This window comes from Tasmannia lanceolata, unplaced genomic scaffold, assembly GCF_043159265.1.
Source record: "Tasmannia lanceolata isolate RefF3 unplaced genomic scaffold, GAP_Taslan_0.1 ptg000020l, whole genome shotgun sequence".
NCBI lineage: Eukaryota > Viridiplantae > Streptophyta > Magnoliopsida > Canellales > Winteraceae > Tasmannia > Tasmannia lanceolata.
Genome location: NW_027518697.1, coordinates 19,862,981 through 19,887,835, shown reverse-complemented (window position 1 = coordinate 19,887,835; position 24,855 = coordinate 19,862,981). Strand labels below are relative to the sequence as shown.

The 24,855-nt window shown below is 39.2% G+C and overlaps 3 protein-coding genes across 3 annotated transcripts in view; all 3 read right to left on the bottom strand.

Moving 5' to 3' along the window:
- LOC143854630 (transcription initiation factor TFIID subunit 14b-like) overlaps positions 1–10,551 on the bottom strand; it is a 28,501-nt gene extending 17,950 nt beyond the window's left edge. Inside the window, exons 1-2 of the mRNA XM_077364679.1 lie at positions 10,385–10,551; positions 831–958 (exon numbers count right to left, since the gene is read on the bottom strand). Coding sequence (XP_077220794.1) covers positions 831–944 — 114 coding nt within the window. The 5' untranslated portion in view covers positions 945–958; positions 10,385–10,551. The remainder of the gene's footprint in view (positions 1–830; positions 959–10,384) is intronic.
- Positions 10,552–12,036: 1,485 nt separating this feature from the next.
- On the bottom strand, positions 12,037–13,792 carry LOC143854607 (putative pentatricopeptide repeat-containing protein At3g13770, mitochondrial). Its single transcript, XM_077364646.1, has one exon. It carries the CDS (start codon positions 13,657–13,659, stop codon positions 12,238–12,240), a length of 1,422 nt encoding a protein of 473 aa, XP_077220761.1. The 5' UTR covers positions 13,660–13,792; the 3' UTR covers positions 12,037–12,237.
- Positions 13,793–16,119: 2,327 nt separating this feature from the next.
- On the bottom strand, positions 16,120–18,628 carry LOC143855118 (heavy metal-associated isoprenylated plant protein 45-like). Its single transcript, XM_077365310.1, has 3 exons — positions 18,198–18,628; positions 17,964–18,039; positions 16,120–16,538 (listed from the first exon to the last, which is right to left on the bottom strand). The coding sequence occupies exons 1-3, from the start codon at positions 18,243–18,245 to the stop codon at positions 16,216–16,218; spliced, it is 447 nt and encodes a 148-aa protein (XP_077221425.1). The 5' UTR covers positions 18,246–18,628; the 3' UTR covers positions 16,120–16,215.
- Between the last annotated feature and the right edge of the window lie 6,227 nt (positions 18,629–24,855).

Below are 24,855 nucleotides of genomic sequence, written 5' to 3'. Positions count from 1 at the left end.
GATGAAATATGTTCGGCTAGGCACATAAACCATGTAGGATAATAACATGAATCAGTGTTACGAATTACGCTATCCTTAAGATACATATCACAACCCTAGTATAGATCATCTAGATGCAAGCGAGTTGATGGCGATTTGCCTCCAAGCTATAACAACCCCCTGCTTGATTGAGCATTGTTAGCAGCGTCCACACACCGACTGAGGATCTAATGAACATGAATCTGTGATTTGCCAATGGAGATAGAAAAGCTTTAAAACAAAGAGAAATCAGCATTTTCACAGTTCAACAAGAGAGGGAAGCGTCTCTTATATAGACTTGAGTGTAACGGTCAAACTTAAAACACTCATAAAAGTTAATTTGGGGTGGTTAAAATGGTAAAAATATTAAACTCTAAAACCAGTTTCAAAACATCAAGTCAAGTGAGGGTCAAATCTCTAAATATCAAGTTAAGTAACGGTCAAATCTCTAAAACCAGTTTCAAAATAACTTCAAAAGGAAAAAAAAAACAGTTTTAAAACATCAAGTGAGGGTCAAATCTCTAAATATAATAACAAATTGAGAAACAAAACTTTTAAAAAAATGACAATTCCAAACAGAATGAACAAGATCATGCATGGCGTAGCATGGATTAGATTATCGGTCAAATTCACATTATGGATCAGTATGAGTTTATTTTATTTTTTAAATGATAAAGATAAAGGTTCATAGACTCAATTTCTCTACTTGGTTCGATTATAAAATTATGTCAGATTGGTTCCAGAAATTTCTCACGGCAAATGACAAAAGAACATTTAGTAATTTTCTCAAATTCTAACGAAACGAAACATACCTTCTTCTCATTGTCCTCTGCAACTCTTCCAATCTTGGCACGTTGCATCTTTTGGGCGGAGCTCCCATCCGAATGTTCCCCACCTTGCTTCCTTCCCGGCAACGTGTGGGGCATTTAGTAGTTCTTTCCTGACCCATCATAACAAGATGAAAGGCTAAGAAAATCTCGTTTGTTTTTAATGGAAGACTGATAAATAGAGAGAAAATATGGAGCACTTAATTATCTTTTAATAGAAAGAAATAGTGGTTCGAGATTTTAAAAAATGTGGATGGATGTAACCAAGGATTCTAATTTCAGAGAAATAATGATTAAAAGAGAAGGAAAACAGTGTGAAAATATAATATTAGTATAAATCTTATAAAATGCCTCAAGTGTAACTGCTAATAAATGGCAGTCGAACAAAAAGGAAAACCCTCGAGAAAAAAGCTTAAAGGAAAATGGAAAACCTGCAAATGAGAGAACGGAAGAGAAAACATGAAAACGAAAACTTAGGGGCTGTTTGGATACATGGATTTTATAATTCAAGATTGTAAAATCTTGGTATTTAAGCTAAAACCTGGATTTTACAATCCAAGAAAAGAGGGTTGAAATTCTGCACATAGGGTCAAAATATCATTTTTCTTTTGTGAAAATTCAACCCTTTAATTCTTAAAATGTATAATTATTATAACAATCAAGCTAGATAACTTGAGCCTCTAGCTCAATTGGTCACGACTTTGTTCTGCAACCTTGAGGTCAGGAGTTCAATCCCAGCTCCAACCAAAAGATTCTACCCCAGTAAATGTATCTCAAATTGTAATTACAAATTTTCCTAAGCATAACCATATAAGATCGACTTAGAAAAAGCATATGGAAGCCTCAATTGGTCTTTCATTGAGAAATCCCTTTTAGGCTTCCAATGAGGTTTCTTATATGTTTTATGTTGACTTTCAATGATGCTTCCCACACACTTTTTTTTAACTCTTTTAGAGCTTTTCGCTTCTGTATTTTCTCTATTTTAAACCTCTTGCTTCCTGCTTTTGCTTCCCGCATCGCTTCTCGCACTCGTTTCCAACTCTGGCAACTATGATATCTACTAATCAAGCTCAGGAAGATATTAGAAAAGTGTATGCTCCGAATAGGGATGAAACACCAGCTGAAATTAACCATAAATGGATGTTTCTGAAACCTCAGACATACAAAATATCAGTCACCTATTCTCTGCGGAAAAGAAAAAAATCCAGCCTAGACAAAGTAACAGCAGATCTCCGGAAAATAATGAAGTCCCGTTTATAGTTTAAAAATGAAGGAACAGATATAAAACTAAAAATTGAAGACGGACCAAAATTGACTTTTGAATCATTTGGAATCCATTGTTGCCCCCATGTTTAGTTATTGTTTCTAGGATCATATGGGATCCATTGTATTACCACTATCTTTTAGATATTGTATCTAGGGATAGGGTTGGTGTTTTGTACTCTCGATTGTAATATCTTTTTATCTTAATAGGCCTAAACGCAGCTTACCAACCAAAAATAAAGAAGATATAAAACGAAAAAGAGGGGAAAAGAAAAAAAAATACCAATTGCAGGAAAGAATTAGGGCACATATTGCTGCATAAAAGCAATATAATCAATGCATAGAAGAAATAATGGGGATTATCTTTCTTTTCTTGGTTCATCGCGATAAAGAGCAAACATAGGGAGACAACAAAGATGGAGAACAGGGGTTTCTCTTAAAGATTCATCAGGGAAAATGTGGCTAAAATCGAAAAGGAAAAGGGAGAATGCTTGTGGAAACCCTGGCAGAGTTTCTCTTTGATTTAAGAGGGAAAAGGAGAACACTTTTGAAAACCCTAGAGGATGGAAAGAAGATACGACGAGGGAGATGAGCAAAAATGTCTAGTCTGGTTGGGATTTTTCCTTGCTCTGTGATGAAAGAATAGCAGAGAGAGAGACGGGAGAGAGATACCTGGTGAGAGAGGATACTCGAGATAGGAGGTCTTCCACTTTCGTTCGGCGAGGGAGGAGTCAAGAGAGGAGGCGAAGGAGAGGATCTCGATCGAAAGAAAAGAAAATGAACCTTGTTTCTTTTCCTTGCTCAACGGCAACTTAACTCTTAAAAGGTAAAAAAATGGTGTTTCCGCCCTTTCCCGTATAAGAGAATCTACGCAAAGAGTGAGAAAGACCCTAAAAAAATACAACTCTCATACATGTCTCTCTAGCAACAAATAAAAAGGGCGATGATAAATTTGCACCAACTATAGGATAATTCGCACCCTTTAAAGGAGGCTATGTGGTAGACTTTAATGCTTTTCAACATCATTTCACGTTAAATGGGTGCAAATTATCCTATAAGGGCTGCCAATTTATCATTGGCCAAAAAAAAGGCGACCCCTATTTGCCACACTAGAGTCGGGCGTTGCTGTCATGGTTGCATCTGCTGTTGATGCCATTGCCACTGCCACACTAGAGTCTATGGTTGTTGCAATCACCAGAGTGAATTCCATCGAAGAGACAAAAGAGTATTTCCTATGTACGTACTTATTTGCAATATGCACTTTGAATAGAATTTTTTTTTTTAGATGTATGTACTTTGACCATGTTTCCTAAGAAGGTGCTATCTTATGTCTTATATTATTGGATTTTTGTTTTAAGCACAGGGATTTTTGCCAATTAGTCTCTGGATTGTAAAATTATTGCTAAATAATCCAAAAAAATTTCATATTTGCCAAAAAGTCCCAACTTTTAGAAAATAATTGCCACGACATCCCCAAAACAAACCTGAGTTACTTCTCTATTTAATTTTTTTAAATGACAAAATTACCCATCCCCCCGCCCAAATGGTACAAAGTACAAACTCCCACAACCAGAGCTCACTCTATCTCTCCATTTTAACCTGAAACCTTGGTGGGACCTTATCTAAATAGGACTTGCTCCAAAAATCATCTCCATCTGCATAGAATGATCCTATTATCTATTTATCCGCCTATATATACATTCAGGATGGGTCAAGAGGCCTACTTTATAGACGAGCCATGACACAAATTGTATCAGTCGGATGATCCTGATTGCTAAACATGTAGCCTAAAAATTTACAGCTGAAACAAAAGGCTAATGTTTCACATCCAATAAACACAACTCCATTGATCAATCAGGAAATCACAGGGATCAATCCTAGGACATATGTGTAATCAAGACCGTTGATTTTGTACACCCTCACATAGTGAACCACGTGAACTTGATGGATAAGGGACTAGGATCATCCAATCAAGGTGGGGTCAATAGCTATAAGGTGGACTTGTGGTCGTCAATCGGATCAACGGATGTGATCACATCAACAAGGCAAACGTGGGGCCAATAAGGATCATCCTACAGATACAATTTGTGGGGTCACCCACATGATATCTAACAAGATCATAACCACCCTCAAATAGGCCTTACTGATAGGGCTATGCACTATTCGGTTCGGTTTGTAAGTGTTTCGGTTCGGTTTCGGTTATCAAAAAGACAAAATTTCAGGTTTCAGTTTCGGCTTCGGTTATTGTTCTCAAAAATTCGGTTTATCCGAAAAACCAAAGTGGCGGGTTGGTAAAAGTTATTTTGGTTTTATCGCAAAATCTTAGTTTTCGATCTCATGGTTTCAAAACCAAATAAATGAGTTATTCACGCCCTTTTTTTTTACTTGGGACAGCCCCACTAAAAGTCTAAAACACTAAGTCACTAAGTCAGGGTGTCCTGAGTAAAAAAACGGTGAATATATAATTTATAAAAACTTAAGACTTAAGTTATCGGTGACAGGTGAGTCTCTCGGTGACGCCGCCCAAAATCTCTCCTATTTTTAACTTTTTATCCTTTAGGTTTAGGGTATGGCTTTGAGCCTTTGAGAACAAAGAACCAAAGAGGGCTTTAAGGTTTTTTGATTTTGCCACCTCCAGAGTCCAAAGAACAAAGAGCCGAAGAGGGTTTGACAGAGAAGAAGAAAAAGAAGTACACGGCCCGTGACTCCAAGTCTCCAACTTCCCCTATGAATCCGAACCACCAAACCTCATTCTTTCAAGTTTCAACCTCATTCTCACGCCACCAAACACAGATCCATCGATTCCCACCATTTCCTTACCATTGATTTGATTGTAGAAGGAAAGAATCTATTTAGGGTTTCAAATAGGGTTTGGCTAAGAAAGAGAAAGAGGGTTTGAGAGGTTCTATTCGGGTTTCAAGGAGAAACAGAGAGAAGAAAGATTTGGATTTTTTTGGAGTTGTAAGAAGAAAATCAAAGGAAACGAGAGTTGGGCTTTCCGCCTTTATTGAACTCCTTTAAACTGGTATTCTTCACGTCTGTGCATTATTAGCTTAATTGCTTACTCATAATTCGGTTATAACCGAACTAACCAAAGAACCGATTTTTTTTTTCGGTTTTGGTTCAAGTTCGGTTAGAACATAATTCGGTTCGGTTTCGGTTATCTTTTTTCAGTATCCGAAATATTTCAGTTCGGTTATTTTTAGCTAATTCGGTTTGGTTTTAACAGAACAGACAGCCCTACTTACTGAGGTGCTATAGCTTGAAAACCAGACACATGGAAGAATGTTAACTACCCAATTTAAGGACTTGAATGTGTATCAATTTTATAGGTTTGGTTTTTAAGACCACAAATGGACAGCTGAGAAGATGCAATGACTGAAAAATCAAATGCCAAAAAATCTAAGTACTCCAATAGTGGCCTGGAATTCAATTGATTCGGATTGTCCATTTGATGAGCCCTACTTTGGATAGTCAAAGGCCGAAAAATCAAGACAACTGGACAATCAAATACTCAATAACATGTGTTTTTAATTGTTGAATCTAATCGGTTGATTGTTGATTGTATGTAATCTTTGATTGTCCACATAAACAACTGAAAATTCATTTTGATGGATGCTATGATTGTCCATTTGGAATCAATTTTCGGCTATTGGAGATCAAATACGGGCCTATGAAATTGACAGTACGGGGGGGGGGGGGGGGGGGGGGGGGATTGTTGTGGGTAATCTTGCCATTTTAAAATTTTTAACGAAGAAAGGTAGCTGAAGTTTGTTTTGGAGACGTTGTGGAAATTATTTTATAAAAGTTGGACTTTTTGGCAAGTATGAAATTTGTGAGGATTGTTTAGCAATAATTTTGCAAACCTAGGACTAATGGGCAAAAATCCAATCTTATTATGCAACAAGATTACTAGCGAACAACATATTAAGCATAGGAATTGAACTCCCTCTCTCTCTCTCTCCCTCTCTCTCTCTCTCTCTCCACTACTTTGTGATCTCTATCCGAGTACAGTCCACATCTCTCTTTCCTTCATCAACTCCTCAATCTCATTCCATAAACCAAAACTTGCATAGAAATTTGACAATACAACACAAATCCCTACATTCTCCGGGTCCAATTCAAGAACCCTTTTGGCAACCACCTTACCCATCTCCACATTCCCAAAATCATTACAAGCTCGAAGCAAAGCACCCCAAGTAGACACCTCATTCCCTACTTCCAAAGGCATCTCATTCACCACCATCAAAGCCTTCTCCAACTCCCCTGCAAGGTTTTAAATTTTGGTTTCGGTGACGGTTTCGGCTACCAACGAAACCGAAACGTTTCGGTTTCGGACCGAAATTTTGGCTGAAATCATGTAAAAATATGATTATGATTTCGTTTATTTTTTTAATTTCGACCGAAATGTCTAAAATTTCGGTGTCAATTTCGGCGATTTCAGTTGAAATTTCGGCTATTTCTATGGAAATTATAACATTTCGGTGTACATTTTTAAAATTTCGGTGGAAATTTTGTAAAAAAGATCCAAAAATGAAATTTCAGTCGGAAGTTTGGTGACATTTTGGCGAAATTTAGGAATTTCAGTAAAATTTCGGCAAAATCTTGTAAAGAAACGACTTTTTGTGAATTTCACCGAAACCGAAATATTTCGACCGAAACGCTGCACCGCGGTACGTCTGGTGGGTAGGCCAATCTCTAGGTCTTCATTGGTTCATGCCGGGGCGACTTCGGTTGCCCTCGCGAGGTGTACACCTTGCGGATCAGTCCATGGGGCATCTTGCTCCTTGGATGACCAAGTCCCAGCGCTTGGCAGATTGGTGCGTGGCATCGTCATGCCTCGTACTCGATGGACTTTGCACTAGGCCCCAAGGCCTTATGTTCGATGTACTCGCGATGCAGATTGTGAGCGTGGGTATCTAGAAGCGCATGTCAAGATCTGAGCCAAGTAGCCTGTTGAACAGCTTAGAGTTTGTGTGCACATTCGAAGCATCAAGGGGTGTTGGCGTGTAGGGCCTTTAAAGCCTTGCACGATTGAAGGCTTGCCCTAGCATTCGTGCATGTTGGGGCGCCGCACGGGTTATTCCGCTGCTCAAACATTTGGCCCGTGAAACGTTTCGGCCGAAATTTAAAACCATACTCCCCTGCTCTACATAACATATCCACCAAACACCCATAATGTTCTAGCCTTGCCTCCACCACAAACTCCCTACCCATCGACTTGAAAAATTCGACCCCGCAGTTCACCTCTCCTGCGTGACTACACGCCGATAGAACTGCCACAAATACCACCTCATCTGGCTCGACACCCTCCGCCACATATGCTCAGTTGAGAAAATCTATTGAAAACTGAGCATATGTGGCTGTTCTCTCATGCAACAGATCATCCGCAAAATTCCTTATACGATGGTCCCTAGCAAATCCCTAATTATTAGATCACAAGTGTAGTTGGGCAATCCAAACCCGTTTTTTCCCTCACCAAAGGGCCTTCTCACTCGCTTTGTGGATTTGCTTATGCGGAAAAGGGCGGAAACTCCCTTTTTTTCCTTGTTAAACTGAGTAACGCTCCTATCGTTTCTTTTTCCTTTCTTTGGATTGAGCTCCTATCTTTCGCCTCATCCCTCCACGAACGAAAGAGGAAATCTCTCGCTCCGACGCCAACAAGTATCTCTCTCTCCTATTCTTTCATCACAGTAAGAAAAGACCTCCACCAAGCTGAGAATTTTCCAGAGGGTTTTCCTCCCCCTTGATGCAGTACCGTGAAGAAAAATTGAGGAAAGGGGAGAGAAATAGACGAAAGAGGATAGAATTAGAAGAATAGGGGAAGAAGAGACGAAAATAACCTGAAGAAGAGACAAAAATAACCCGAAGAATAGACGAATTTAGGGAGAGAAGAGAAGAAATCAGAAGAGAGAAGAAGAAAACCAGAATTAGAGGGAGAAGAATCTTTATTCAATATCAATAATCATCAAAAAGTTACAAAATAAGCTCTAAAGAGGCCTATATGTAGGCAAATAAACAACCTAAGAACTAGAATCCTACTAAAACATGAACTCTTAAAGAAGCCTACTAAAATAAGAACTCTAAACAAAATAAACTGCCTAAAATAGAAAATAAAATCCTAAAAACTAAATAACATGGAAAATAAATCCCTAGACAATCTAAAGGGCAAATATGCCCCCCCCCCCTCCCCCATCTTCTTTCCATCTGCTAGGGTTTTCAGAAGCGTTCTCCTTTTTCATCTTGAATCCGGAGAAATCTGCTAGGGTTTCCACAAGCATTCTCCTTTTTCCTATTCGATTTTAGCGATATTTTCCCTCATTTGATGAATCTTGAAGAGAAACCCCTGTTCTCCATCTTTGTGTTCTTCCTAAGATAAGAAAGATAATCTCCATGATTTCTTCTATGCTTTGATTAGATTGCTTTAATGTAGCAACATGTTCCCTGAGTCATTCCAAAAAAAAAAAATTTATTTTCTCCTCTCTTTAGTCTTACATCTTCTTTATTTTTGGTAGGTAAGCTGGGGTTAGGGATATTAAGATAAAAAAATATAACAATTGAGAGTTCAAAGTACCAACCCTATCCCTAGATACAATATCTAAGAAACAACCCTATCCTTAGATACAATATCTAAAAGTGTTAGAATGTATTAGACCTAGAAGGATCTGACCATTGGATCATTATAGTAGTAGATTAGGAAGTTATTTTAGTTATATATTACGAAATTTAAACACAAGTAGTTATAGGCAGTTAAGCACATGTTTCTCATGTTTTTCATGTAAACTACTAGTAAATCCATCTATAAATATAATTCAAATGCAGCCCAATATGTATTACGTTTTCTCCACATTTTCGTAATCTTTCAAAAAGATAGGGGTCATACAAAGGATCCCATGTGATCCAAATTCGTCCCACTGTCCCTAGAAACAATAACTAAAGATGGGGGGAACAATGGATTCCCAATTATTCAAATTCTTCAATTTCGGTCTGACTTCATTTTTTAACTATAAATGAGCCATTGTTATTTTCTGGAGACCTATTGTTACTTTGTCTAGGCTGGATTTTGTTATTTTATGGAGAGAATATGTGACTGATATTTTTTATGTCTCAGGTTTCATAAACCTCTATTTCTGGTTAATTTCAGCTGGGTATTTACTCTGCAGGAAAAATGGCAAGTGACATTTTTATAACTTCATCATGACATTGCAATAATGACAAATAACCGAGATATCATTACTTGACAAGTCAACAATTAACATATGATTTGATAGAAAACAAACCCTATAAAGTCTAAATTAACACAAAAAAGGAACAATGCTTCTAACAAGAATGTCGTTACAAGATTGAAATAACAACGTTAACCGAGATATCAAAACTTAGGCAAGGGAAAAACAATTGATGAAAAGCCATTTCAACATCAATACAACTCAAAAAGTAAACAATACTAAACTCCACAAATCCATACAAATTAGAAAGGAAACCCTACAAAACCTAAATTCTGCACCATTATGTGGCAAGCAAACCATAGAAAATCCAAATTTTTACATAAGCAACTTCTCGACCCATAGAATGTAAACAGCTCGATAAGAGAAGGATGCATGGGGTTCCTCTTCTTTCTCCCTCCTTCAAAAGTAAACAGTTCAGTTAAGGCCCGGTTTGGATTGCAGGAATTCTTTTAAAAATTTGGAAAAAGAACAAATTTCTTAAATTTTGTACTTTTTTTACACAAAAAATATATATAACTTGAACCATCCCTATTCACATATTAGTTAGAGGGACATTCAATTGAGGAAAATACCCCTCCAAATTAATCACAATCTTATCATTCTCCTCTGAACTATTTAAAGAACAAAATTTTCCAAGAAATTTTTTTCACCCGAAATGATTTTCTTGCAATCCAAACGGCCCTGGAAAACCAACAATCCAAAAACCTGAAAAAGAAATTCAAACTAAAAAAGAGAAAATAATATAGTTTCCGATGCCCAACACATTCCTTACCATCAGATAAGATCAAAACAAAGAAAAGAACAACAGACGATTAGATCAATCAGATCCAGAGAACAAAATTAAGGAAAATAATCCAACACACCTCTCACAAACCCAAACGATAAAGTGCAAAACAATCCAAACCCTAAAGTGCAAAAAAAAGCAACAATCACATGAGAAACACGAAAAGAACAAAATACCCAAAAAAAAAAAAAAAAAAACCAATGATAGAACAGAGCTGAAATCAGAAACCCACTAAATTGAGCAAAAAAAGCACAACAAGAGCTTACCCAAGGGTTTTTTTTTCGAGGATTAGGGCTTCTTCTTCTTCTTCTTCTTCTTCTCTGCGAACAACTTCACTAGATGAAACCCTTTCTAGCTAGGGTTTTATAGCTTTCGAGGGTTTCTTCTTCTCGCTAGTCTATTGTTCTTTTGGGTTTTTCTAAAGAGACGAGAATTACATAGCGCTAAATCAATTTTGGGTATTTATTGGTAATTGGTAAATTCGCACAATCGTAGGATAATTCACACCATTTATAACGTCAATTGTGGCAGACTTTGACGCTTTTTGACGTAAATCATGTGACAGGGGTTGCGAATTATCCCACTGGGTGCGAATTTATTATCGTCCTATTTATTTTCTTATAACTTATTATGCGGGACCCACTTAAAGTTGGCACTCCGTCTCATTTTTAACGCTCAAGCGCAGATAGGCTATTTACGCTCAAGCAGAGAAACAGTTTCCCCTGTAAGGATCGTTGTGTTTGGTTTGTGGGCACTTCTTGTGGAGGCTTAGGTATGATATTGGCCCTACACATGGAGAATAAATATTGGAAATGTTGATCCCACCGATGGGGACTAAACGTTGGCCCTGCAGACAGGAATTGTGAAGGAACGAGTTGCGACGCCGTGGAACCTCGATGAGATATAGCATGTCTTTTAGCGCCGCTAATGGTATGTTATGATCATGGTTTTAAATTTCGACCGAATCCGAAATTTCGGATTTTGGTGGAGACCGACACCGAAATCAATAAAAACCGAAACGGTATTTTATTTCGGCAGAAATTTTGGAATTTCGGTCGAAATTTTTGTTTTTCCGATATTTGACCCAAAAAATCTGTTTTTTTTTATTAATTTAATATTTCACCGAAATTTCGACCGAAATTTAGTATTGAATAAAATATTGGTTTCGGGTTTTGTACAAGATTTCGGTCGAAATTTCAAAATTTCAGGGTCCGAAACCGGTACCGAAACTGAAATTTTAAACCTCGGTTTCGGTACCGAAACCGAAATTTCTATTCATGATCTCTTTTGGTTCTTAACGGATTGTGGCAATATGAATCTTTGACTTCTCATTCTGTGTTCAGTTTACGATAGATCTCTCGAAGTTTGCTTGTGTTAAAAAGGCTTTTACTTTGGGTTGAGAGTGAAACTCTGACATTTATATTTACTTATTCATTATGTTAGTACTTTAATAAATACATGGATTTAAATTTTGGATGAATGGCCCAATTGCATGCGATATCGACTGCCTTGTAACCATGTATGAGGTGTCTGGCACTGTCAAGTGCCTGACCTTGGTTCAATTTGGGGCGACACCTTAACCTTTATCAAGCATAATAAAATCCCTCATCTACTCTTCCTACCATCTCTCTGAATCTCAACTAGTGGTGCAACTATAACATTTCTAAAACTACTGTAACCATTATTTGCAGGTAATGGTCATATAAGATTATACCCAAATGAAATTTCTCCGCATCAAAGAGGCCGCCATGTTTGGCAACCATGAAAAATTATTCCATGGAATAATCATGGGCCCAATTAAGTGAGAAGGGCAGGTAGAGGTAGAGACTTGAGTTGAGAACAACAGCAATTCCTAAAAATAGTGAAAAATTAATAACTACTTAAATTTGGTATTTTATTTTCCTGATTTTTACGAGCTTTTCATGCTCCCTCACTCCCACTCTCATAAGTTTCTCCCTCTTCCACCCATCTCTCACAACTGGGCCCACTCTCTTAAGTTTCTCCGTGGAATAGTTTTTTCAAGGTTGCCAAACATGGCATAAATCTTATTATGCAACAAGCTTACAAATGAACAACATATTAAACAGATGAATTGCTCTCTATCCTCTCTATCTCTACATTATTTTGTGATCTCTATCCGACTACACCCCATATCTTTCTTCAACCCTCTTTGCTTCATCAATTCTCTCAACTCCTCAATCTCACTCCATATACCAAAACTTGCATACAAATTCGACAATACAACATATATCCCTACATTCTCCGGGTCCAATTCAAGAGCCCTTTTGGCAACCACCTTACCCATCTCCACATTCCCAAAATCATTACAAGCCCGAAGCAAAGCACCCCAAGCAGACACCCCATTCCCTACTTCCAAAGGCATCTCATTCACCACCTTCCATGCCTTCTCCAACTCCCCTGCCCTACATAACATATCCACCAAACACCCATAATGCTCTAGCCCTGCCTCCACCCCAAAGTCCCTACGCATCGACTCGAAAAACTCAACCCCTCGGTGGACCTCCCCCGCATGACTACACGCCGATAGAACTGCCACAAATGCCACCTCATCCGGCTTGACACCCTCTATCAACATCTTCTCGAACGTCTCGATCACATCTTTGAACCTTCCATTCCTACCATACGCGCTAAGCATAGACGTCCACAAAACAATATCTCTCCTCTCTTGGACCAAATCAAACACTTGGCGTGCCTTTTGTACTAGGCCACATTTTCCATACATCTCAATCAATGAACTTAGAATGAATTTGTCTCGACCCACATAGATGATCCTACGCAATAGATTGGCGTGCACTTGCCTACCCAATTCGATTGCCGATAGCCCGGCACATATACTTAGGACCCCCGATAATGTGTACCTATCGGGGTCCATGCTTAGTGTGCGCATTCTATGGAACAATTGTAGGCCTTGGACCCATAGCTTGGCATTGGCGTAACCCGATAAAAGAGAATTCGCGCAAACAATGTTCTTGTTAGGCATTTCATCGAACACTTTGGAAGCATCATCGAGTGAGGCTGATTTGGCATACAAATCGATTAGTGCCCCACTCACATAGACACTTGGGGGCCAGATGAATTTTATGACATGGGTGTGGACTTGTTTACCAAAATTCAGCATTTTAGTAGCTGCCGAGGCGTTTAGAGAGCTACAAAGGGCGTAAGTGTCTAAGGGAAGGTTGGTTTTGTGCATGAGAGTGAAGGTTTCAAGGGCAAGGAAAGGTAGGTTGTTGTGAGTGAAAGTGGACACAATGGCATTCCAAGGCAATGGGTCGGTTTGGTCAATGGATTTGAAAAGTTTGGTTAGAGAGCGAAGGTTGTTGTTGTTGGGGCATGTGGCGTAAGACAAGAAGAGTTTGGTGTGAAGGTTGAGGGAGGTGAAGAAGCCGGTTCTTAGCAGGCAAGCGTGGAGGGTTTTGGTAGATTTGAGGTTTCTGGTGAGAAGGCATTGGTGTAGGAGATGGGAAAGAGAGTGGAAGATTTGGGACTTGGGGGATTGTTGGCTTGGCTGTGGGGCAAGCATCTAACAAAGAGAGGGAGGGGCAGGATTTTGGTGTTTGAAGAACATTCAATTTAGTAAAGCATGTTTTCCTTATCAAAGTAAAGCACGTTTTCCTCTTCCCCCATCGCTGTTTTTTTTTAAATGATATTTGCACTCACTTCTCACTTTATTAGCCCCTTGGGCTGCATTAAAAAATTTTCCCTAGCAAAAAAATGTCTACATAAGCATGTGTTTTTTATGTTTGATAACTCATTCTTTTTTTAGGGGGGTGGTAAATTACTTTGATAAGGAAAAAAAACATTGAGATTCAACCATGTGTGTTTGGGTGTGTTTTATGAAATTTTTTCACCAAAATATTTTTTAAGGGAATTTATTTTTGATAATTTCTTTTCAATAGACAAATATGTGATTGGCTGTTATAGCTCTTTTTTTTGTGTGTGGATTGTAATAGCCTTTACAATCAACGAATCCACTTTCGCTTGGATCCACATTTGTCTTGAACAGGATCCATCTGGATCCCTCCCTTAATATTGGTCGGATCATTTTGGAGAGCCCTTTTGGCTAGTTTCTAAGTTTGGGTTGCGATCCGTTTTTAATCGGACCCTAGAACCTAAATACGTCGTACATAGGGCTTAGGACTTAGTTATCAATTTCGTTTCGTTTGCCATTTAGTTTTGGACAGTGAAATGGAACATTTCGGCATTTCGTTTTGGAAAAGACGTTCCTACGGCGGGAGATTATTTTTTAATAGTTAATTTTTAAAAAAAATCCAAAAAATAAAAAATTACTAAAAAAATGGAACAACAATCATTCTATTCATCCAAGGGCATCATAACATCAAAAGGTTGTAACGATCCAACATTTAATTAAAGGAAAATTAATGTCAGCAAAAATACTAGTGTTGACCAATGCCTGGTTAGATGAAACATTTTTAGAGACTAAATAATGAGTCTTTTACAAGACCTTTGAGATTTAATAGTGTTTGGACATGATAGAATTTATGAATTTTTAAAATTACAAAAATATCCCATCGTATGGAAGTCAAGATTTTGACTCGGCCTGAAATGACCGAAAAATGTCGAATTTGTAGTAGAACTGGAAAGTTGATTATTTATCATTTTAGAATTGGGTCTTGAAACTATTATTAATAAATCCAAATGGGGGGTTTTCCCCTATTTACATGTAAATCTTAAGTAAATGTCTTTTAAAAACTGACTTTGCATGTAAAAACCCAATTCTAATAAAAGACATGAAAAAGAGAAGAGAAATAGTTAAGAAGAAGGAAAAAAAAGGTAAAAGTAATTGTTTCGGCAGAAATATGACGAAGTTTCGGAGAAAACAGGATGAAACACCCTACTTTGGTCCAACTGAAACAGGATAAAATGAGGGCCAGGGCACCATAAAAATGGGGGGAGGAAGGTGGTTCCATTCCAGAATTCCGGGCGAAATGAAATGTTTCCACCGTTTCAGTTGAAACAAAACAAAATTTATAACTAAGGATTAGGCTTAAGGGATGGAAGAGGGAAGAAAATTGAGAGAGGAGAATCATCATCAAAACGAACGTGAGAAAATGAAAATTTTATTTTCAGTAGGGTTTTTAAATGTTAGAAAAATGCCCCTCATGAATAGACACTAGTGAACAGAAATATGAAGGATATTTTCATGCATTGACACGCTCCATTTGGATTTAGGATGCACCATTGGATTTTGTGGCTATGTTTGGGGGTCACAATCCAAAATATTTTTGGACTTTTTGATATAAATCCAACGGAAAATAAAGTTTAGCACCTGTATGTGCTACCAAAAGTTGTATTTGAGGAGTTCTTGTAAAATACTTTTTAATTAAAACATTTATGGCTAAGTCATGATTTTATATGATTAATTAGAATATCTTTTAGAGATTACGAGTTCATTATAAGACAAAATGCCAATTATTAAAGTATGGAGGAATGCCATTACATAAACAAAGAAGTGTAAATGTCATTTCCCAATTATTTATTCATTTACAATTCCAATACGATGCTATGCGTAATGTATTAATTAAGATTGTTTTTTTTTAGAGCTACACGAATGTCATTTTCACCAAAAAATAATGTTTAGCATCTGATATATGAGGCTGAAGGGAGCCCTTGCAAAAAAGAGGTGAAAGGGCTCTCCTATTGGCTACACATCACCATCATGCATTAATAGCGGTTGAAAAGTCAAACATGATGGTTATGTGCAGCCAATGGAGGAGCCCTTTCACCTCTTCTTTGCGAGGGCTTCCTTCAATTTAGACTTCCTCCTGATACATATGTTACAATAAGTAGTATTTAGGGACTTCATGTAACTTATTTTCTTAAAAGTTAAATTATTATTTTTTGCTAAATCATGATTTCCTATGACTAATTAGAACATCTTTTCTAGTTTAGGAATTTATACCTCAAAATCCCAAGAAGTGTGAAAGAAAGAGAGGAATCCCATTACATAAACAAAGGAGTTTAATTCTGTAAATACCATTTCCCAATTTTTTATTTACTCACATTCAAAAAGATGTTATTTATCATGTATTAAGATCAGTTTGTACGTGAATCACAATCACATTATCCTGCATGCATGAACGTTTTCATCATTGAAGAATGAGGCCGTATGATCATCTAGCACTGTAGAATACGCAGGGTCAGGCAAGTATCCATGGACACTCGAATTATACCCATGCTTGTAATAGTTATACGTAGAGGAAAACGTCGAGTCTTCATGATACTGTAACACATATGGGTGGTATTCCCCATCGTAGGGATATGGCCAGAACTCTGCCTTCCTCCCTGTACTTCTCACCACCTTGAGGACTTCACGTTGTTCTACGTATCCTGTAACAGTTACCTTTTGTGTATCCATATCAATCTCCACAGTATCAACCCCTGATAAAATGTATGATATTTAATAATTTAATTAACTATGGCTACTGATATTGGGACTACCATGTTTTGATAATTGCACAAACTCAGATTGTCTTTTCTTTTTTAATTGGCTTTTTGGAGCTTTTTGGGAACCGTAATGACCTTTGACATCTCTTTAAAAAGTAAAAGACAAGATGAGTTTGTGCAATTAATAAAACATGGCAGTGCCAATAGCAGCCTAATCTATATCAAATACTACAAGAAAAACCCTTATAGCGAAAGAAAAAAACTGTCGCTATTGTTCTTTCATTATTATAAACCCTTCAAAGAGACAACATTTTTTTCCATCGCTATTACTACTTCATTAGCGACGGTTAAAAAATTCCATTGCTATACGTAACCATTTAGTTAAGGTGTTTTTTTTTCTTCTAATTTTTGATATCCACACACATGCGCGCGATATTGCTATTGGTAGTACCATATGTTAATAATTGCACAAACTCAACTTGTCTTTTCTTTTTTAACTGGCTTTTGAGAGCTTTTTGGGAACTGTAAAAACCGTTGTCAACTGTTTAAATAATAAAAGACATGATAAGTTAGTGTAATTATCAAAACATGATAGTGCCAATATCAGTAGCCCATATATATGTAAAAACTAAAATTATTTGTGTTTTTAATTATATATGTAGCAGCCTAAGGGATATATGTAGTGATAGGTATTATTCGCGACGGAATTTTTTGTCACCCATTCTTCTTTTGTTACCCTACTGCCCATTGGTCTTTTCAATCGTTATACTTGTTTTTTATTTAAAAAATAAAATTAGCAACTGATTTTATCCGTCACTATTGCATAGTAAACAGTGGCAGATGAATAACCATTGCAAATTCCGTCGCTATATACTAATTAGCTTGTGACAAACTAATGCAGCGGATCAAACGTGGAATCGCACCCGAAGCGTACGATCCAAAAATTGCCCTAGAATCCATTAGGAAGAAGAAGAAGAAGAACTCTAGGAAAGAAGAGAGAGAAGAGCGAACAAGAAAGAGATTCGGAGAGAAATTTTGTTCCAATATTCTTGATTAATTATTTTCACATCCAAGCTCTCATATTTATAAGAAAATAAGAAACTAAATCCTACCACATAAAGAAATTAAGTAATGACAATTAGAATAGTAATCTTGCCAAGTAAAAAGTAAAACCTCAGAAGAAAATAAGCTACTAATCCTAGAATCCTACTGGAATTAGAGATCCACTACTAATGTCCTACGTGACGAACAGTTTTCTTTGCTAAATATATATGTACCATATATTGTGACAAACAGTTTTCTGTCGTTAAATATATGTACTGATGGATTGTGTCTTTTGGCGACGGAAAATCTGTAGCGAATGATTGTATTTCTTATAGTGTTATAGATCTATATTAATCACCAATGGGAAGATCTTACCATCTATCTTAGAGATTGCTTTTCTTATCCTTCTTTCACATCCTTCACAGTCCATGTGAACACCAAGTTCCACAATCTGAAAGAAGAAAAGCCAAGACATAATAGTTAAATATACTTGAATCAGTACCAGGGGATTTTATATTTATAAGACCCCACGGAAGAAAAATGATGGAAAAATTAAAAAAAATGAAAATGCAAATGGTACAGAACTTGCTTGAGTTTGATGCTACTTACGGAACTGGCTTTTGGCAGTGTTCTTTTATTTCCAAAACACCCAAACATTTTTGCTAAGTTGGTTTGAAGAACTTGAGTGATTATTATAAAGATGAAGGAGAAGGGTTGGTTAACTGGCAATAGGATAAGTGCGATAAGAATGGGGCCTTTTTTTTTGGTAGGTATGAAAATTCAAAATGACATCTCCACCCCCTCCCCCTGCTTTTCCACCCCATTTTGGGTATGTTTCTTGAAAATGATTGCATTCCCACTCCCTTTTGTTTGACTTTGCTTGAAAATAAAGTCTTTTTGAGGAAAAGAAAAACAAAAACTGAGGGAAAAGGGGGTGGAAATATCATTTCCCTTTCTAAAAATGGTTTTTGTTTCTTGCTGTAAAAGTGGGTCTATTAAGAGTAGGTATATATGCAACATAAGGATTGTTGAGGGGCATAGCTGATGCAAGATCCATGGTTTCTCTATTTGTTTTATATTTAGCTCAAATAAAAGGTTGCAAACTTTTTATCCTCTCCTAGCCACATGATCTGTCTTTGTATTATTGCTTCCAATTTGTGCTCTCCCACTTGAGATAATGTCTGGCCCTCAAAATGTATAGATAACCTTCTCTTTTGAGCAGATAAACAACTGAAATGTTTGGATATGGAAAATTCTTTGAATTTCTAAGTCTTCAAAATGTATGGATAGCTCTATCCTTTGAGCATATAAACAACTGAAATTTTTGGATATGGAAAGTTCTTTGAATTTTTAAGTCTTTTACATAACTTAGCTACTAAAAAAATTTAGAATTGAACTGTCCCAATACAAAAAAACTTAGAATGAAATCCACGCCATCAAAAGCTCCATTTATTCTCTTTCTAGTTTCTACAGATTAATTAGCTTTTAGGCCCACATTGGTGGAAAGAGATGCGGCACAACTTGAAATGATTATATCCACTCTTTTATTGATCATGGAGCTACTAAAGCAACTTGTGAGCTTAGTGGAGATTCGGCCTTCATGTTTTTATTCTATCCCCTCCCTGTTGGGATGCTTGGGAGTTTTCGGGAGCATGTTCCCCTCTTATTGGCCTTTCAGCCCCCCTAGCTTTGTACTATTTTCTGCTTAGTTTTCTGTGGAGGTCTTGCATAACCCCAGCTTACGCATCAAAAAATAAAATACAAATGGAGCTACTAAAGCAACAGCTTCATTCAATCTGCACCCTGTGGTGCTAAAACCCTCCTGCTCTCAATCTAAAGCAACTGCTCTCAATCTTCACCTCTGATGCCAAAGCCCTCCGTTAAAGTATAAATGATCAAATAAGCACCATCTCGAACAGCTTACGCTTTTTTTTTGCGCACCCCAATTTTTAGGGTGTGTGGGACTATTCCATACTGATGAGTGCAATCACTCTTAAACCACACGCATCGGGTTAACCCGGAGGGATTCGAACTCGCGTCAATGGGGGGCATACCCATGACTTTCAGCCGTACACATGTACGAGTTAAAGCTATTGGATTACTTGGTTAATTTACGTGGTATTAGAGCTACTGCCTCACGGCAGGTCCTCGGTTCAAAACCCAACAACTCCTTGATATTAAAACTCAACGTGTATGGTCAACCCAAAAGAGAGGCAACATGTGCCATGTGTACGTCCAACCCCCAAAAAAGGGGCCATGCATTAGGGGGAGTGTTGAAGTATAAATGATTAAATGACACCATCTCTATTAGCTTAAGCTTTTGGAATAATTGGTAGTATCACACCTTCCTGAAGCCTTCCTCACTCTCACTTCTCATTTGAATAGCTCAAAACAGAAACAGAAATAACCAAATTCTGGATCATACTAACGACACTAATTTTCCTATAGTCGCTATTTTCAACTCCCTATACATTCCCCATTTCTTAAAGTAGTGTTCAGTTTGAGAGAACACACTGAATTCTTTTCATTGATTATTGGGGGATTTTTACAACTAAAAAATCAATCTAGACCCATGAAGTAATATTAATTACAGTTGGGGTAATCCTATCTAGGTAAGATCCAATACTGATCATAGCTATCTTGCTAAGATACAATCTTGATCATAGTTGGTAGTCCAGTGTTTCAAAATGCAGATGTGGGTCAAAATGTGGCCAAGGCAAATCCTAGTCTACTCGACGCGATGCGGCTGAGGAATCGGATAATGCAGCCGTGTACTTGGCTGATGTGGTGAGTACTGGGGAGGGTCAAAAGGAGTTTTGATTGACTTTGAAGGGCAAAATTAGTACAAGAACATGGCCAAGGTAAAAGGTAAAAAGGAGTTGACTCGGGCGAGTCAACGATGACATAGGGGAGTTCGGAAACTATGGTTGGTACAATCCTATCTTGGAAGATATGGTGATCGAAAAATTTCATTCTATGCTGAAATTCTTAATTATCACAGTTGTTACAATCATATCTTGGAAGATATGGTGACGAAATTTTTTATTGCTAAGATACAATTCTTATCACAGCAATCTTGGCAAGATACTTTGCTATAAGATATACTTCTCAGTGTAGTTATCTTGGAAATGCCCTATTGGTTTAAGATTATGACAACCGATTCTGAGTCGAAAACCAATTATTGCTCATAATCTTAGAGAACAGGACAATAGATACAATGCGTACAATCCTATCTTGGAAGATAAGATAGAAAATTTTCACATTTATGATTTGCAAGTTGGGTGTTCTTGACATACGCACTTCAAGTTTAGGGAAAGTGTTAGGATTGAGCTTTTTGACATGGTCAGCCAATCGACCCCCTCATCATTACTAAGAATTTGGATGTGATATACGATATTTGGCTGGTAACGGTGAGATAAATGAGGCTACGAACCAAGGGGCAGTATGGAGTGCGGTTAGATAGAATGGCATCCTCAATAGATGTCATCCACAAATTTTGTTCCATGGAGATGGTTATGGATCATGCTCCAAATAAACTGTTAGGGGTAAAATCGCAATGCACGGTACTAACCCTCAAATCCATTCTTCACCGCTCAACCAGGTCAACTCAATTGCCACAAGCAACACTCGTTAACGAGTCACGCCCATAACATTTCTCCTTCGTGCGGTAACGAACTTCAAAAGGAACCAAACACTGCCGCGGGAATCTCGCCATTTATGCTACCAATCCGGACTACCGTTACACGCAAGACACAATATTCAAATTCAAAATGTCCCGCCTAGGCCGCCGTCCAAGATCTCCGCCCGGAATCGCAGGAAATCATATCTCCACGATTTTATCCTCCATCCATCACGTCCCATGTGGGCTAAATCAAAGGCTTAATTGATATCTTCAAGATCCTGTAAATAAGGGTCTACACACTCAAGCAAAGGCAATGGAAAACCAATTCTCCCTTTCCTTCTCTGGCCTGGTAACTTGTCTTGGTCCTCCCCCCTTTTTACCGTCCACTATATGTGATTGCCTATTTCTGACTTGAGTGTCGAAGTGGCCGTCCGAAGCCACAACTCCGGGCTCGCTGACGCTTTTCCTGTGAGCACATGATTACAGGTTCTATCAAGCTAGTATGTGCAGTCAGATTTAGGGCGTCATCAGATTGGCGCCATCCGTGGGACTCGTCGATGTCAAAATCGAGAGTTCCCTCTCAACCTAACGGTGGAATGGTTACGAGAAACCAAGCAAGCCAGCAAGGCCAAGAACAGCACGCGGAGACAGGAGAAATGGTTGTCTCTGGGGATGCTCCGGCCACCATGAACACACTCAATCAGTTCGGACAGCAACTCGAAAACGTGGCCAAGGCCCTTCAACAAATACTCCAAAGACTCCCTATGCAACCAGTAGCACCGCCTCCACCGACGATTCCGATCATCGGAGAAATTCCCCCCATCGAAGTCTCTGAGGAGAAAGAGTCTACCGGAGGGTGAAACCCTCGGAGTCGGAGACCCCGTCAGGGTCAACAAGGATCCGCATCAGTCACCAGCACGCCCTCCAAACATCACCTTGATGATCGACGTCGAAGGCATGATGACCCAATTCCGGAGCAGACTTTAGCGAATCCAACTCGCCATACCGATGGTCATATGCCTCCTCCTCCGAGAAGTCCGGCGAGGAAGATCAGGCAGAACAATACCCTACAGTTATAGATGACCTTCAGCGCCAGATCAGAGAACTCTAGTAGCAGATAAAGGCACCTTGTGACCCGGATCTCCTAGCAGAATGGGACAGTGAAGTAGCCTCTCCATTCGTTCCGAGAATTGCCAACGCCATTATCGCCACAAACTCCGATATGCCTCGGTTGGACCTCTATGATGGATCATCCGACCCTCTAGAGTTCCTCCGAGCGTACCACCGAGCGATGGTGCTCCGGAACGCATCTGACGCTACAATGTGTAAAGCTTTCCTCGCCTATCTGAAAAGAGACACGAGCAACTGGTATAGCCGCTTAAAACCCAATTCCATTGAGTCGTTCCACAAACTCAGAAAGGAATTTGTCGCCTACTTCGTAAATAGTCGGCCTCGAAGGAAGCCCGCCGACGCTCTTTTGGCCCTACGACAAGGAAAAGATGAGACACTCCGATAGTTCATCGGTAGGTTCCATACCGAACTCCATCAAATCAAGGAGCCCAACTTTGACATGGTCACCGCCACGCATCGTCACTCCATCAGAGACCGAGACATGAAGGTGGCCCTGAACGTCAACCCCCCTCGAGATCTCCAAGAACTTATGGCCACTGCAGACCGATAAATCAACAACGAAGAATCATTTGCCATGGAAAGAGAGTTGGACAATGTTCGAGGAGGTGAGAAGCGAAAGGATGAGTCACGCTGGGGACCGAGTCAGAAACGAGAGCGACGCAACGACCGTCCAGCTAGCCATGCCCTGAATCCCCAATTTGAAAGAGTGAACTACACACCGTTGAACACCACTTTGTCAAACATCTTGTACAAAATCCGCGACAGAGAACCGATCCAGTGGCCCGAAAGGATGAGAAACGCGGGGAAAAAGAAAAACTCCAGCAAATATTGTCATTTCCACCAAGATTATGGGCATACTATTGATAGTTGTTACCACCTTAAAAATGAAATCGAACGACTCGCTGGGCTTGGTTGAATCAACCATTACCTCTAGAATCCTCCGAGGAATCAACAGTGACCTAGGTCCGAAGTTCATCGGCCCGTGGATGAACGCCATTCCCCCGTTCATCAACGCTCGCCTGGTCCCCAAGCACCGAATAATCGTCAAAGAGCCCCAGAGCCTGAGGAAGCCCCGAGGATTTTTGGCAACATTGATACGTTCTACGGCGGCCCCGCCTCTGGAGGACCTACCGCGGAAGGATGCATCCTTTATGCAGAACAGATCAACTCCGTGGAGGCTCCCTCGAAAAACCAAAGACAGACCTAAACAGCAGCCAACCCATCACCGTCACCTAAGCAGATTATGGAAAAATGGACCGACAGCATGACGATGCTGTAGTCATCCAGCTCACCATCACCAACTTCAACGTGAGCTGAATCTTAATGGATACCGGAAGCTCGGTCAACGTTCTCCACCAAGACGCCTTCACAGAAATGCACATTGCTAAAGATAGGCTGGAGCCGGTCGATTGGTCCATCTACGGGTTCTTCGGGGGAGAGATCAAAGTAAGAGGGAAGATTAAACTCCCCGTAACGTTCGGAACTCATCTAGTTCAACAAACCATTATGCAGACATTCATCATAGTCCATGTCCCTTTTGCCTATAATGGAATTATCGGAAGGCCGGCCTTGAATGAATTGGGGGCAGTGGTTTCCACTGCCCACCTGAAAATGAAATCCCCTACAAGGCACGGTATAGGGCGACCAAGAAAAAGCTCGTGAATATTACACCACCCTGCTGAAAAAGAAGAAGGCTGCTAAGGAAACCTTCTCCATTGGAGGCCCCAACCCACGAATCGAGGTGAAGGGAGGAGAGCCAGTCGAAGAACTCTCGAAGGTCCCTCTCTTCATTGGATCTAAAGAGCACACTGTCCAGATTGGTTCCCTCCTCCTAGGTAAGCTCAAAATCGAGCTTGTCAATTTCTTAAGAACTAACTCGGATGTCTTCGCTTGGTCCACCGCCGACATGCCAGGAATCCCCTCCGATGTAGCTGTCCACAAGTTGAACGTGGATCCCAGTTTCAAACCAGTGAAGCAGAAAAAATGTAATTTCGCCACCGAGAGACGGAAACATATCAAAGAAGAAGTGAATAAACTCCTTGAAGCAAAGTTTATAAGAGTGATTCGTTACCCAGAATGGCTCGCTAACGTGGTAATGGTCAAGAAGTCTAATGGAAAATGGCGATTTTGCATAGACTTTACTGACCTCAACAAAGCCTGCCCCAAAGATTGTTACCCGTTGCCGATGATTGATCATCTTATTGGTGCCACCGCCAAACATGAGATGCGGAGTTTCATGGATGCCTTTTCCGGCTACAATCAGATTCAGATGTTCGAGCCCGACATTCCCAAGACCTCCTTCGTCACCGACTAAGGATTGTTTTGCTACGAGGCCATGCCTTTTGGCCTCAAGAATGCCGATGCCACCTACTAGTGCCTCGTCAATAAGATTTTTGCCGAACAAATCGGAAGAAATGTGGAAGTGTATGTTGACGACATGCTTGTGAAGATCCTTGAAGCACATAACCACATTGCCGACCTTGCAGATGCCTTCTCTGTACTCCGTCGTAACCG